The sequence below is a fragment of the Populus nigra genome, chromosome 9 (genome assembly GCF_951802175.1).
Source record: "Populus nigra chromosome 9, ddPopNigr1.1, whole genome shotgun sequence".
NCBI lineage: Eukaryota > Viridiplantae > Streptophyta > Magnoliopsida > Malpighiales > Salicaceae > Populus > Populus nigra.
Genome location: NC_084860.1, coordinates 16,609,531 through 16,623,625, shown reverse-complemented (window position 1 = coordinate 16,623,625; position 14,095 = coordinate 16,609,531). Strand labels below are relative to the sequence as shown.

The following is a 14,095-nucleotide window of genomic DNA, read 5'->3' as shown; positions in this document are numbered from 1 at the left end:
AACCCTCATCAGAATCCATAAAAAAAATTAAAAAATAATCTTGAGGGGTTTAGCTTAACTAGTCATGTTCTAAATTTACTTTTTAGAGGTCACCAGTTCGAGTTCTGTAAATTTCAGGGTCACTGGAGACTTACATGGTTGTTAATTTTAAAGTTCATAGGATTAGTCGAAGTACGCGCAAGCTAACCCGAATACCCACGTTAATTATAATAAAAAAAAACCTAAAAAATCAAAAGATAAGGTTGGATCTAGGGTGTTCAATCACCTCATGACGATGGAATCAAGAAATCCAGACCTGTGATTTTCCAAGAAAATAACAAGAAATAGGTGCCCAGGAAAACATTGAGTGTGTTTGGTATTGCGGTAGCTGTTGTGGTTGTGGTTTGAAAAAAGTTGTTTTATAAAAAGTACTTTTAGTTGAGGTTGGTTTAAAAAAATAGGCGTTTGGTTAAAACTTTGGTTGAAATTGAAGTTGAACAAAAAGTAGTTTAATGTGTTTGGTTAAAAAATTGCTTTTCAAATTTTAGGTTATAAAATAATTAATATATGTATATATATTAATGGTTTTTAATTTAAATATTGTAAATTTAACTATTGCTATTACATCATGAAATAAATAATACTTTATATAAAATATTTTTTATTGTTCAATTAAACTATCTACAATTTCATCACGTATGAAATACATCCAACAATGCTATAGTTTTCTTGGTTTTTTAAGCGCGCAACAACATCAGATAAATTATAATCAGAAACAAAATTGAAATTGCGATCAAATTTTGCAAATGTTATGTCATCAATAAAACACAATTAAAAAGAAAATTTAATTTTCTTTACTAGGTCGGACCCGGTACAATATATTTAGCTTTGAACTGGACCCGGTCCGACCGAAATCATGCACCACTGTTCACGTGAACAGTGGTGCATATCCAGTGGCGGAGCCAAAAATTTTTAAATAAGAGGGCAAATTATTAACAAATATTATATTATATAGCTTTGATTGACTCTTCAACCTTAAAGGATTTACGCTTGAAATACTTGTCTAATGACATGTTAATTTAACATGAACCTCTTGGATTTTTTTTTATCATCATTAGTGTCTATATAATAATTAACATAACTACACAATAATTCACTGTTAAACAAAAATTAGTTGAGTTACATAATAATTCTAAATTTTTCATATGAAATTAATAGCAAAATACACGTTAATTCATCAAAATCAAAACTTATTTCAATTCATATCTATATGCATATAATAAGTATGTTGATTAAATTATACTTAATCATTTCTAGACATTTAATTAAGGAACAATGACTAGTGTATATGTAAGAGGAACAATGCTTGAAATTAAAACATGATTTCTACTTGATATTTTACTTACAAACAAATCATGTGAAAATATTAAATTTCAATAAACTACTCTGTCAATGCAAGAGATGTCAAGAATAGTGGTTTTGCATGAATATTAATTTATTTTTTTATAATAAGAAAAGAAACACTTAATTGATTAAATTAGCAGATTTAAATATTTATTTTGAACATATTCATATCAAAACCTCTAAATTATCATAAATCTTAATATTTTTAATAACTAATTATAAAAAAAATAAAACTAAAATTAGATAATGAAATAAATAGAAAAGATGAAGAAAATTTATTTAAAGTATAAAGAAAAACACAAAAAAGATTAATTGATAAGAAATTTGCACAATGAAAGATAAAGATAAAAAAAAGGGGGAAAAGGAGAAAAATTGAGGCAGCTGTAATTATATATATATATATATATATATATATATATATATATATTGTATTATATTAACATATTGATTAGTCAGTTAACAATAAAAACCTTCCTTCGTGTAGCAATAACTCATTAAACTAATATTTTAATATTTTAATATATAAAAAATTAATTAAGGGGGCAATTGTCCTCTTTTAACCTACTGTGGCCTCCGCCACTGTGAGTCCGTTTGTTTACGCGGTAGAGATTACGTTTCAATCAAAACACAGGAGCCAAGCGTTTGGTAATATCAAAAACGCTAAAAATAACTGGTGGGACCCATGCCAATTCACGTTTTGAACGTGAAATTGGTGAAGCAACCCCAGGCTGCTTTTTTAAATTTTGAGTGTGTTTGGTATTGCGGTAGCTGTTGTGGTTGTGGTTTGAAAAAAGTTGTTTTAAAAAAAGTACTTTTAGTTGTGGTTGGTTTGAAAAAATAGATGTTTGGTTAAAACTGTGGTTGAAATTGAGGTTGAATAAAAAGTAGTTTAATATGTTTGGTTAAAAATGATTTTGAAATTAAGGTTATAAAATAATTTTAAAAAATATATATTAATATTGATGGTTTTAAATTTAAATATTGTAGAATTAATTACTCCTATTACATCATGAAATAAATAATACTTTATATAAATATTTTTTATTATTCCATTAAATTATTTATAATTCCATTACGTACAAAATTTATCCGATAAGAACTACAGTTTTCATAATATTTTGAGTGTGTAATAAAATTAGATAAAATATTACCAGGTATAAAATTGATATTATAGTGCAAGTGAATTTAATTCACTATATACTAGTTTTTCAGGAAAAAAAAATATTGTTCACATAGTGCGAATGAATTTAATTTACTCTAAAAATAATTTTTTTTAAATGTAAATGTAAAAAAAAAAAAAAAAAAAAAAGGTGTGAACAGTGCAAGTGAATTGCACTGTTCACGTGAACAGTGCAATTCTCTTGCACTGTTCACTAAACAGTGTACTGCTATACTGTTCATGCTAATTAAATTTAGCATGAACAGTGTCCACAAAAGCAGCAATTTGCTGCTTTTCTTTTCCTGCGTCTCGGACGCGAAAAAACATGGGACCCATACACAATAAAATGTGTTTTTTTGTTTACCAAACGAGTTGCATCTGCGTTTTAAACAAAACGCAGATGCAACCTCGTTAACAAACATTCGCGTGCACAGTGCAATTCACTTGCACTGTGCACGCAAACAGTGCAAATTCACTTGCACTGTCGCGAACAGTGCAAGTGAATTGCACTGTTCACTCGAACAGTGCAAGTAAATTGCACTGTTCCCGTGAACAGTGCAATTCACTTGCACTGTTCGGGTGATTTATTTTTTTTTTATTTTTTTTAGTGTGTATAGTTTTTGTATATTTTTTTTTTAAAAAAAACTAGTTTTATATTGTCATGTAAACAATATTTTTTTTCTTGAAAAAATAGTATAGAGTGAATTAAATTCACTCGCACTGTAATATCAAATTAATTTTATTCCTGATAATATTTTATCTAATTAATATCAAATTAATTTTATTCCTGATAATATTTTATCTAATTTTATTGCACGCTCAAAAAATTATAGAAACTGTAGTTCTTGTCAAATGAATTTTGTACGTAATGAAATTGTAGATGGTTTAATGGCATAATAAAAAATATTTTATATAAAGTATTATTTATTTCATGAAGTAATAGTAATAGTAAATTAAAAATTATCAATTTTAATATATATTTTTTAAAATTATTTTATAACTTTAATTTCAAAAATATTCTTAACCAAACACATTAAACTACTTTTTATTCAACCTCAATTTTAACCACAGTTTTAACCAAACACCTATTTTTTCAAACCAACCTCAATTAAAAGTACTTTTTATAAAACAACTTTTTTCAAACCACAACTACAACAGCTACAGCAATACTAAACACACTCTGTGTATATCTCCACTGTGCACTTAAAAGTCCACAGTGGAGTTCTCCGCTCCACACTGACCTGCATTTTTAACGCAGGAATTGCTGGGACCCACAAGGCTGAATTAAATTTTCAGCCGTTACCAAACATGATGTTTACACAGTTAACTTTAAAAGCAGAAGCTACCGCGTAAACAAACACCATCTTATTGTTCATATAGATAGTTTGTTAGAATAGTGCTTTAGCCGAGGAATTTGGGAGGGCCTTTGCTCCTTTGCTCATCCACCAGCTGCTAGTTGTTCATTATTTTGGTGGAGATTATTTATTAAAATATTTTTTATTTAAAAATATATTAAAATAATATTTTTTAATTTTATTTTTGATATTTAGATATTAAAATGATATAAAAATATAAAAATTAATTTAAAATAAAAAATTTTAAATTCCATAAAATAATAGTTGCAGCAAAGCCCCCAAACATCCATGTTCAAGATGGTCATTTTCAATTATTTTTTCTTCAATAAAAAAACCTCTTCGTAATCTTCACGGTATTGGTCAAAGCAAGATTTATTAGTGAGTAAAGTAACATTAGAGGTGGAGATATTGATACATGCATGTTAATTGAGGTGATTAGAAAGTGTTTATGGATAAAAGCCAAACTTTCCTAATTAATTTTATCCTTTCCTCTAATATTATTCTTCTAATGAGTTAAACTAATTGAAAAATTGATCAGCTTATCATGACATAATATGGGTGAGCTCCACTAGATTCCCAATAAAAAGAGTGAAACTTGTGTTTTTGCCAAGTCTCCGATTGTCCTTTCAAATCCATTAGTAATATTAAATTGTTATAAAATCTATAATTATATATATTGAATATGCATTAAAATCTTTTGAATTTCATGATTTTTTGGGTTTAGTCTCTTGATTTTCTATGACATTTAAGTTTTTTTAATGTCCTTTAATGTTTTTATTTTCTTCTCTCATAAATAGACTACATGTCTTGTATTCTAAGTTTTGAAAAATATATAAAAAAGGTATGAATAAGTTTTATTCTAAATATATATGTTTTTACTTGTTTTTTTTATTTTTTTAACATGTTATTAACACGATCACTCTAATTAATTTATATTTAAATCTTGGCATGTATGAACTCCTATGTTACGTAGCTTGTATAAATTTCAATATTTTTTCTTTTCATTATTTTTCATATTTTATAGAATATATTTGGTTTCGTAACTTATTTTGACAAAATTTAATTCCTTTTTATTCATCAAGATTTAAAGTTCCTAAAGAACTAGTATTGTAAGTTCCTGAAGACTTAAATAAATTAAATACAGTTCTTGAAGAACTAGTATTTCTAAAGAACTAAATAAATAGAAATTTTTAAATACTGATTTTCTTTCCTGAATATTCATGATTTTATTTAATAGGTTTTTTTTGGAAGCTATGAATCTTGGAGAGACCATCAAAGAAGAAAATAACGCATCCTTACAGGTTCATGCAAAAGCAATATTTTTTATTCACCACTATCTCTATGAAGGATTAAAAGTTGAATATCTCACAATAAAAAATTCTCTTATTTTTGTGATAAAATCTGAAGGAAAGATATGACTACCAAATTTTTCCATACTTCCTTAAGCTCGTTATGATTGGATGCACATGAGGTCGCAAGATTTTAAATTGGTTAGTGAATATAATTATGTTTTTTTTTTAAATTACCTCACAACTAAAATTATGTGATGAAAATATCACAGAAGATCAAATGTTAGAGAAAATACTATCTACTTTTCATGCCTTAAATATTGTCCCGCAACAACAATATAGAGAATGTAATTTCTAGGGGTACTTTGAACTAATTTCATGTCTTCTTGTGGCTGAACAAAATAATGAGCCTTGGAATTTTAACAAATTTATTTACAAAGTCTTTACCAACCTTAATTTTCAAAAAGCTTATCCATAATATTGAAATACATCTTCTTAAATATTTATCATAAAACATGTACTTTTAAGGTGAAGTCAATACAAATTGTATTTTTTTTCTTTGCTTAGATTTTTCCCATTAGGTTTTACTTTGCAAGGTTTTAAAGAGACAATTTGATATTTTTATAAATCCTGAAGTATTCAAATATGGATCTTAAAGTATTTATATAAAACCATTAATTGAATTCTGAAGTATTCAAAAATCACAGAAGAATGTTATACTCTTTTTCCTTCACTTAAAATTTTTCCGTCGAGTTTATTTTTCAAGGTTTTAATGAGATATAGTTTTAGTATATGGTCATTCAAGGAAAGTGTCCTTTAATATTCATATTGAATGCCAATTAAAATCTCTTAAACTTCATGACTCTTGGGTTTAATCTCTTGATTTTTTATGACTCTTGGGTTTTCTATTGTCCTTTAATGTTTTTATTTTCTTCTTCTATAAATAAATTACTTGTCTTGTATTATAAGGATTGAAAAATATATAAAAAAGATATGAATTTTTCTTTCAAGTTTTACTATGAATACATGTTTTTACTTGTTTTTTAATTTTTTTTATCATGAATATATTTATTTTCAATTTTTATTAATGACAAAAAAACTTAAAATTAGAATAAAAAATTATATATTCTCTATGATCAATTACCGAAAAAAATAATTATAAATATAAATAAAAAGAGAAAATAAATTATAAATGAGAAAAAGCATACCTTCATATATTTAATCTCTCTAATGCATTCATATAAAACACTAATGCATGAGTCGAGAACCATCCAAAATCGATCAATTTTATTTTTAATGGTTTTAGTTTATTTTGAGCTTTGATGGGGATATGCGGGGGAAACTTTAATCAATTTTTTCAGTTTTCTCAAAATACTTATAGAATAAGTTCTATTTTTTTTGTTAATTAATTTTAAGATTTTTTTAAAATACCTCTGTTTTCCATCATTAGTAAATATCAGGGGTGTTATGGATATTTTTAATAGATGTATTAGATTTTTAAAAAATATCACTAACAGAAGGATTCATGGAAGAATTTTCTTATCAAGACTAGCTCTATTATATAATTACTCGCTTAAATTGTTTTCCTTAAATAACCATTGGAGAGATGGATGGTGCATGTATGTTAATTAAAGTGATTAGATTAAGTGATTATAGATAAAATTTAAATTAAATTAACTCGAGATGATTAATATTTTTTAAATACTTATTATTTTTTAAAAAAAATATAACAAGTTTAACTCTAAATTTTAACAAAATTTTACTGTAAGTCAAGTCTTTTTACAATATAATTACAAATTAATTCCTTAACTCTTTTTTTTTTTTCTGACCTGACCAGTCTACACGTATAATGATAAGTGTATGGCTCTAGAACATAATGCCGTATCCTTTTCTTTGTGATGTGAAAACACCACCCACCTAAGGAAGAATAAAAAAAAAAGAAAAAAAAAAGAATCAAATTCGTATTATGTGGACATCGACCATTCCATGTGGTCCATTGGATGGAGAAATAGACTTAGTTAATTCATCCCACCAATCAAGCTAAATTAAGCCCGTCTTAATTATGAGATATGTTGGGGCAATTAATTACATTCTTTGGGTTTTTTTTTTAATTGATAGGTAAAATGATTTGTTGACATTAGAGTTTCCAAGCAGTCAAAGGGATATGAATAGAAAGGACAAATTTTCTCTCTATCTTCTCAACCGTATTCCCAAACAAAAATGTTTTTCAGTTAAACCCCTCATCCACCCATAATTAAAATTTATGACAAAGAAGATGTTATTGTAAGACAAATACGTGCTTATATGTCTTACGACTTGAAAGGATAAGAATTAGCTCCTTTTTGGAAGTGTGGTTCAAATGAAAATTGATAAAAAATTAATTTTTTTGGTTTAAAATTATTATTTTTTATTTTCAAATTGTTTTGATGTGCTGATATCAAAAATAAATTTTAAAAAATAAAAAAATTATTTTAATATATTTCTAAACAAAAAATACTTTAAAAAATATTTGTTATATATCACACTTTCAAACACCTCCTTATAAGACGAGGGTTAACGAGGAAGTACCCAGAAAATGAAGGAGTTGATTTGGGAATTATATTGGGGACCTAATTGAGAATTGGGGGATAGTTGAGGGATAAATATTTACTTTTTCCCAAAGTAATCATCAGAAGAATGACATGAATTCAAAGCATCATGTGGGATGTTCATAACTATTTTTCTAAATCTATCACACAAAACAAACCCTTGGGAGCCGAAAAGGGTGCTGCTTTTTTTAGTCCTCTCTTCTAACCATTCACATGTTGAGAGAAGGCTTTCTAGGTATAATTGCACTTAATCTAACCCAGGAGCCATATGAATTGTCAACGTATAGAAGTCCACCACTTTGTTAGGCTGTCCTCATTGCCAATTCATCGATAATCCAGTGACCAAAATAGAAAGTTTTTGGCGAACCCACGTTCTACTTTGACCAAAGAGCCACCCCTCTTACCTATTGTCCACCTGAGACTGAGACTGGGTCTGATCCAGCTCGAGCTAGGTTTAAGAAAAATAGTGTAAGAATTGACCCCATTAATTTTGATGATCTGATTGATATGATTAAAATTTAATTTGATTTTTTTAAAATATTGTTGTTTTATTTTTTAAAAATTCTAAAATAATATTATTTTGGATTGATTTATTAATTTGAATTAATCAACCCAACTCATGATAGGCCTTAATATAAATCATGGTATTTTCAGGTTTAATAACTTTAAAGTTTACTCTTGGAGGCCATAACCCGTTTCTCACCGTGATTTATTGAGATGGGGAAAAGGGAAAAGTATATAAAAAAACAGAGGTGAGCAAGAATTTTAAACGGGGAAGTTTCCGTGGTCACAGCTACGCAAGTGTTTTTTTTTTCCTCTGTGTATTGTTATGGAAGACATTTTCTACGCTGCCAGGGGTAAACCAATGCTTAAGTAAATACTGTTTCAAATTCCTTAAGAACAGAAGAAATGGTTGGCTTCAAGCGAAAAGTTAGTGGTGTGCACTCTCTTTGCTTACATAAAGCTTGTTGCTATCCTATTACAGGGCTTAAAAGTTAAGCGATGTTAACTTCTGCTCGTAGACTATTCAACTTGATACAATATAGCTAGTCTACCAACTCTGAATCCATTTCTTGCAAAACCAACTGCGTTTCCATTTCTTAACAAAACTGCATTGAAGGTATAATTTTTGGTCTAGCGTAAGGTGATTCTAGTTCCAAGTTCTATATCTTTTAGCAGCTTGCATCTTTCTCTATCAGAAACACAGACAGCTGAAAAATATGGGAAAACCTAGACCAGTATGTGCTTTGGTTTGTCTTCTCTTTCTCTGGGGCCAAGGCATGTTGATGACTAAGGTGGAGGCCACTAGCAGTGTAAGTAATCCCTTCAAGAATCTGCAACAAATGTTTTCAAATGGAAAGAGGAACGAACTTCATCCATAATCTTTTGTGTTATTCAAACAGGTTCATATTGTTTATCTAGGTGGGAAGCAGCATGATGATCATATTCTAGCAACAAATTCACATCATGATATGCTTGCTAGTGTTGTGGGGAGGTACGGTAAACTTTATCAGGATAGTTGAGAATCAGAATCATAGTCAACTGCTTGTTTTTTACAAGTCAATTTTAATCTGCAGCAAGGAATTGGCAACAGAATTAATGGTGTACAGCTACAAACATGGCTTCTCAGGGTTTGCAGCCAAGCTTACAGAGTCTCAGGCTCAAAAGGTTTCTGGTAGTTGCTCAAACAAACATTACTTTTTGTTTCATGCATTCATGTTTCCCCACTTTATCTTGATGCAATCAAGACTGTCACGATTATGTTCAAGTGCTGGCAAGCCATAAATTGTCATTTGTTCTGTTATGCCTATGTTTTGATACACTGAACCTCCTCAGAATTGCCTGGCGTTATTCGAGTTATACCAAACAGCCTTCACAGGCTACAAACAACTAGGAGTTGGGATTTCCTAGGCCTGTCTTCTCATTCTCCTGTCAATACTCTTCATAAAAGCAACATGGGTGATGGGGTTATCATAGGTGTCCTTGACACAGGTGATTCTCTCTAATGTTTCTTAATTTCTCTATCATGTGTTCATAAAAGGAATTCTGAAAAAGTAACCTCGTGAATCAGGAATATGGCCCGAGTCTAAAGCTTTCAGTGATAAAGGACTTGGACCAATCCCATCCCACTGGAAAGGTGTTTGTGAATCTGGAACGGGGTTTGAGGCTAAAAGCCACTGTAACAGGAAAATTATTGGAGCCCGTTGGTTTGTTGATGGATTTCTTGCTGAATATGGCCAGCCATTGAATACATCTGAAAACCGGGAATTCTTTTCCCCTAGAGATGCAAATGGACATGGGACTCACACAGCTAGCACAGCTGCTGGTAATTTTGTTGACAATGTTAGCTACAGAGGCCTTGGACTTGGAACTATAAGAGGTGGGGCACCACGTGCTCAGTTGGCAATATACAAGGTTTGTTGGAATGTTCTTGGAGGACAATGCGCTTCTGCCGATATATTGAAGGCTTTTGACGAAGCGATACATGATGGGGTTGACGTGTTATCACTGTCAATTGGGTCTTCAATTCCTTTATTTTCAGATATTGATGAACGTGATGGCATAGCTACTGGTTCCTTTCATGCTGTGGCCAAGGGAATCACTGTAGTATGTGGAGCTTCAAATGATGGACCTTCCGCTCAGACAGTGCAGAATACAGCTCCTTGGATCTTAACCGTTGCAGCCAGCAGCATGGATCGAGCGTTTCCTACTCCTATAACACTTGGGAACAACAAAACTTTCCGGGTATATCTTCATTGTAGCAGCAACTTGCATCTCTGAATTTTAACCATAGAACCAATGAATTCAGCACTGGCTACAACATTGACTTTTTCACAAAAAACATTGCAGGGAAAAGGCCTGTATTCTGGAAATGACACTGGTTTCAGAAGCTTGTTTTATCCAGTGGCCAAGGGACTGGACCCGAACTCTGCAGGGTAGTTTGATTTATTGGTTTACAGCACAATGCAATGTCTTTTTTTACAAAAAGAAAAATTCATTGTCTAATCTGTCTTGCTTGCAGTGTCTGCCAATCTCTCTTAGTTGATGCTTCCACAGTAGCTGGAAAGGTGGTTCTTTGCTTCGCCTCAGTGACTCCTGGCGCTGTGAGAAGTGCCGCAGAAGTGGTGAAGGAAGCAGGTGGAGCAGGGTTGATTGTTGCTAAGAATCCCAGTGAAGCCTTGTATCCTTGCACTGATGGATTCCCATGCACTGAAGTCGACTATGAGATTGGAACACAGATTCTGTTTTACATCCGGTCTACAAGGTAGAATCACCTTCTTTCATGATTACCAGAACTAGGTTCTCTTTTGATCCTAAGACCTTGATTGATAATATGCAGGTCTCCTGTTGTAAAGTTGAGCCCTTCTAAAACAATTGTAGGCAATCCTGTGCTGGCAAAGGTGGCACATTTCTCATCTAGAGGGCCTAATTCAATCGCTCCTGCAATACTGAAGGTAAAGATGCTTAAATCGAAGGCCATCACGCATAATGCTATACATTTCAACTGAATTGAGCTTAAAAATAACGACTACGCATTGAAAAAAAATCTCATAAAAATCCATGTTTTTTTAATTTTTTAGCATGACATTATTAATAATTTGAAGAATTTATAACATTTTTCTTCAAATTTATGGGAATCAGTGTCCTGACAGCAGAACAAAATGCGTACACCTTGTCTTATTCATCCTTCTGTTCAAATTAGATAAACCTATGTCTTCGGTCATATTCCCATATTACATCTGCAAGTTGCAGGTTACAACTTGCACCATGTTTAAGATATTTCAGCATAATTCCAAAGCATTGAGTTATGACACAGTTGAATATAATTAGATTAGGAATCGAAGATCAAAGAAAGACAAGATTTTTAAAAAGGGTCTGAAACAAGAACCCTAAAGGTGCTTCTAATACAACCCTTTAAATAGGCCTGAAACCGACTCTTACAAAAAAGGAAAAATTAGAATCTCTAAATAGATAGAAGAATTAAAAAATAAAATCCAAATTTAAGGCTGAAAATATAAAATTAAAGAGAAAAATAATAAAACTAAATCAAACAATATCTTCTTAGCCTTTTTTTTAAGGCCTCCCCATGTAAGTCGGCAATGCAGGCTAGCCCTTTATAGAGTAGGGCATGCAGATTCTTTCTTGAAAAATTCATGCGTGATTCAATGATTGAATTGAAAGTTATGTGTTTTTATGTAGGTCGTTCGGCATGATCAAAACTTTTTTTAGATTTGGATCTGTCTTACTAGAGCATAAATGTATAGACTATCCACATGGTCCAACTAAGAGTGTTCTGTATCTGACTGTTCAGAACCTCTTGCATCATGTTGCTTAATCCAAAATTTTCTGTTTCACAGCCTGATATAGCTGCACCTGGGGTGAACATTTTAGCTGCTACTTCGCCTCTTCGTCGATCCCAGGAGGGTGGATATACCATGCTATCAGGAACATCAATGGCAACTCCTCATGTCTCAGGCATTGTGGCTCTTCTTAAAGCAGTGCATCCCGATTGGTCACCAGCAGCCATCAAATCTTCTATTGTCACCACTGGTATCCAATCTGTTACCTTTGGCAGTCCGAGTTGTCTGAATAATCTGATCTCAATTACTACACTGTCTATGGAATTGACTCTATATATTGAACCTTCAAAATCTTGATGCAGCATGGAGAAATAATCCATCAGGTTTTCCAATATTTGCCGAAGGATCTCCTCAAAAGCTGGCCGATACATTTGACTATGGAGGAGGCATTGTAAATCCAAACGGTGCAGCATACCCAGGCCTGGTTTACGACATGGGTACGGAAGACTACATAAATTATCTTTGTGCCATGAACTACAACAACACTGCTATATCCAGGCTCACAGGAAACCTCACAGTATGCCCCATTGAAGAGCCATCCATTTTGAATATTAACCTGCCTTCCATAACCATACCAAATCTTAGAAATTCCATTACCCTCACCAGAACCGTTACCAATGTAGGAGCCTCCAACTCCATCTATAGAGTAATGATTGAGCCTCCATTTGGCACCAGTGTGTCAGTAAAACCTAATGTCTTAGTCTTCAACCATAAAACTAAGAAGATCACCTTCACCGTGACGGTCACCACAGCTCACCAGGTGAACACGGAGTACTCTTTTGGGAGCCTTACATGGACTGATGGAGTGCATATTGTGAGAAGTCCCTTGTCTGTCAGGACAGAATTCTTACAGCCTTATATCTGATGAAAACTAAGAAACACTTGCTTCCACACGAGGATCATTATTTCACATATACAAATTCAATTTAAATAGTAATTTCTTCATATGTATCTATTCATTCTATGTTTCCGTAGTCTGTATGCTCCCATGGTCTCAAGCACAGCTTCAAAGAAGCTAAGCCCTAGTACACATCCTGTATCCCTGTCATTTACTCTGTGCATGGGTGGTCCACATTTCAGGAAAAAGGTTTAGCAATGGAAACAGAAATGTCAAGATGAATCACATCATGCCTTCCCTTCAAACAGATTATAGAAACAGAATAGTGAACAAAATTCCAAACTCTCCTTGACATCTAATTTTGAACTCGAATTCCGGAATTTTTTTAAATAATGTCGGGATTCATGATTTGTAATGTATTTCTTTGATGCTAGTGAAAATAAAAAAGTCAGGTCTCTTAAATCCTAAAAATTAGAGGTTTAAATTATAGAAAAAAAATCTGTTTTGATAAATTTTGAATATCAATAATTATTAACTATTAGTATGAATAAGCTAAACAACACTTTTTATATCAGTCCTAGACCTATATTCTTATGCTCTTGAACTCAGCAGATGCTATCTGGGCTGACCCCAATTCAATAATTGGGTTAAAAATTATGTTTGTTTTTGTTAAAAAAAATTGTTTGACACATTCAAAATTTTAGTAAGCTTCTCATGTTTTTTTATATTGGATGATAGAAATCACTTTATCACTCTAAAAAGAAAAGAGAAAAGCACTGGATGCATAATTCAAGATTTAGTATTTTATTAGGATTTTTATTACTTAGGTGCCCTATTCTCCAAGCTTTGCAAATATTCAACAATGCTGCCTGATAGTTTGACGTCTGAATTTTCTGAAACTGTTGAAATATTACAGTAAAGAGCAGAAAGAAACAAAACCTTATGTGGAAGGTTTGAAAAAAATGGTATGCAAATTGTCATGACCCGAATCCCGGATCCATGACCGGTACATAGGCAAGGTTCCATGCCTATGTGAACCCAAACTTACACACAAACTTATCCTAACTCAATCAGAGCTCAACGCTACATTAATAACAAAATCAATTTCATAATATAATTGAA

General features: G+C 31.4%; 1 protein-coding gene across 2 annotated transcripts; it reads left to right on the top strand.

The window, feature by feature from the left end:
* Nucleotides 1-8,625: 8,625 nt before the first annotated feature.
* Nucleotides 8,626-13,080, top strand: LOC133703186 (subtilisin-like protease SBT3.6). Of its 2 annotated transcripts, XM_062127642.1 has the most exons (11): nucleotides 8,626-8,894; nucleotides 8,974-9,087; nucleotides 9,178-9,269; nucleotides 9,352-9,449; nucleotides 9,611-9,766; nucleotides 9,846-10,519; nucleotides 10,625-10,710; nucleotides 10,797-11,039; nucleotides 11,115-11,229; nucleotides 12,133-12,325; nucleotides 12,438-13,080. In XM_062127642.1, exons 2-11 carry the CDS (start codon nucleotides 8,995-8,997, stop codon nucleotides 12,998-13,000), a joined length of 2,313 nt encoding a protein of 770 aa, XP_061983626.1. In that variant the 5' UTR covers nucleotides 8,626-8,894; nucleotides 8,974-8,994; the 3' UTR covers nucleotides 13,001-13,080. The 2 variants fall into 2 exon arrangements, with proteins under 2 accessions (XP_061983626.1, XP_061983625.1); XM_062127641.1 differs by having other exon boundaries at nucleotides 8,626-9,087.
* Nucleotides 13,081-14,095: the final 1,015 nt, after the last annotated feature.

Excerpts from the sequence above, each read along its gene's own strand:
- LOC133703186 (XM_062127642.1), top strand. The coding sequence starts at position 8,995 with ATGGGAAAACCTAGACCAGTATGTGCTTTGGTTTGTCTTCTCTTTCTC. Across the intron at positions 9,767-9,845 it reads CATAGGTGTCCTTGACACAG|GAATATGGCCCGAGTCTAAA; the intron begins GTGATTCTCTCT and ends CTCGTGAATCAG. Across the intron at positions 12,326-12,437 it reads ATCTTCTATTGTCACCACTG|CATGGAGAAATAATCCATCA; the intron begins GTATCCAATCTG and ends ATCTTGATGCAG.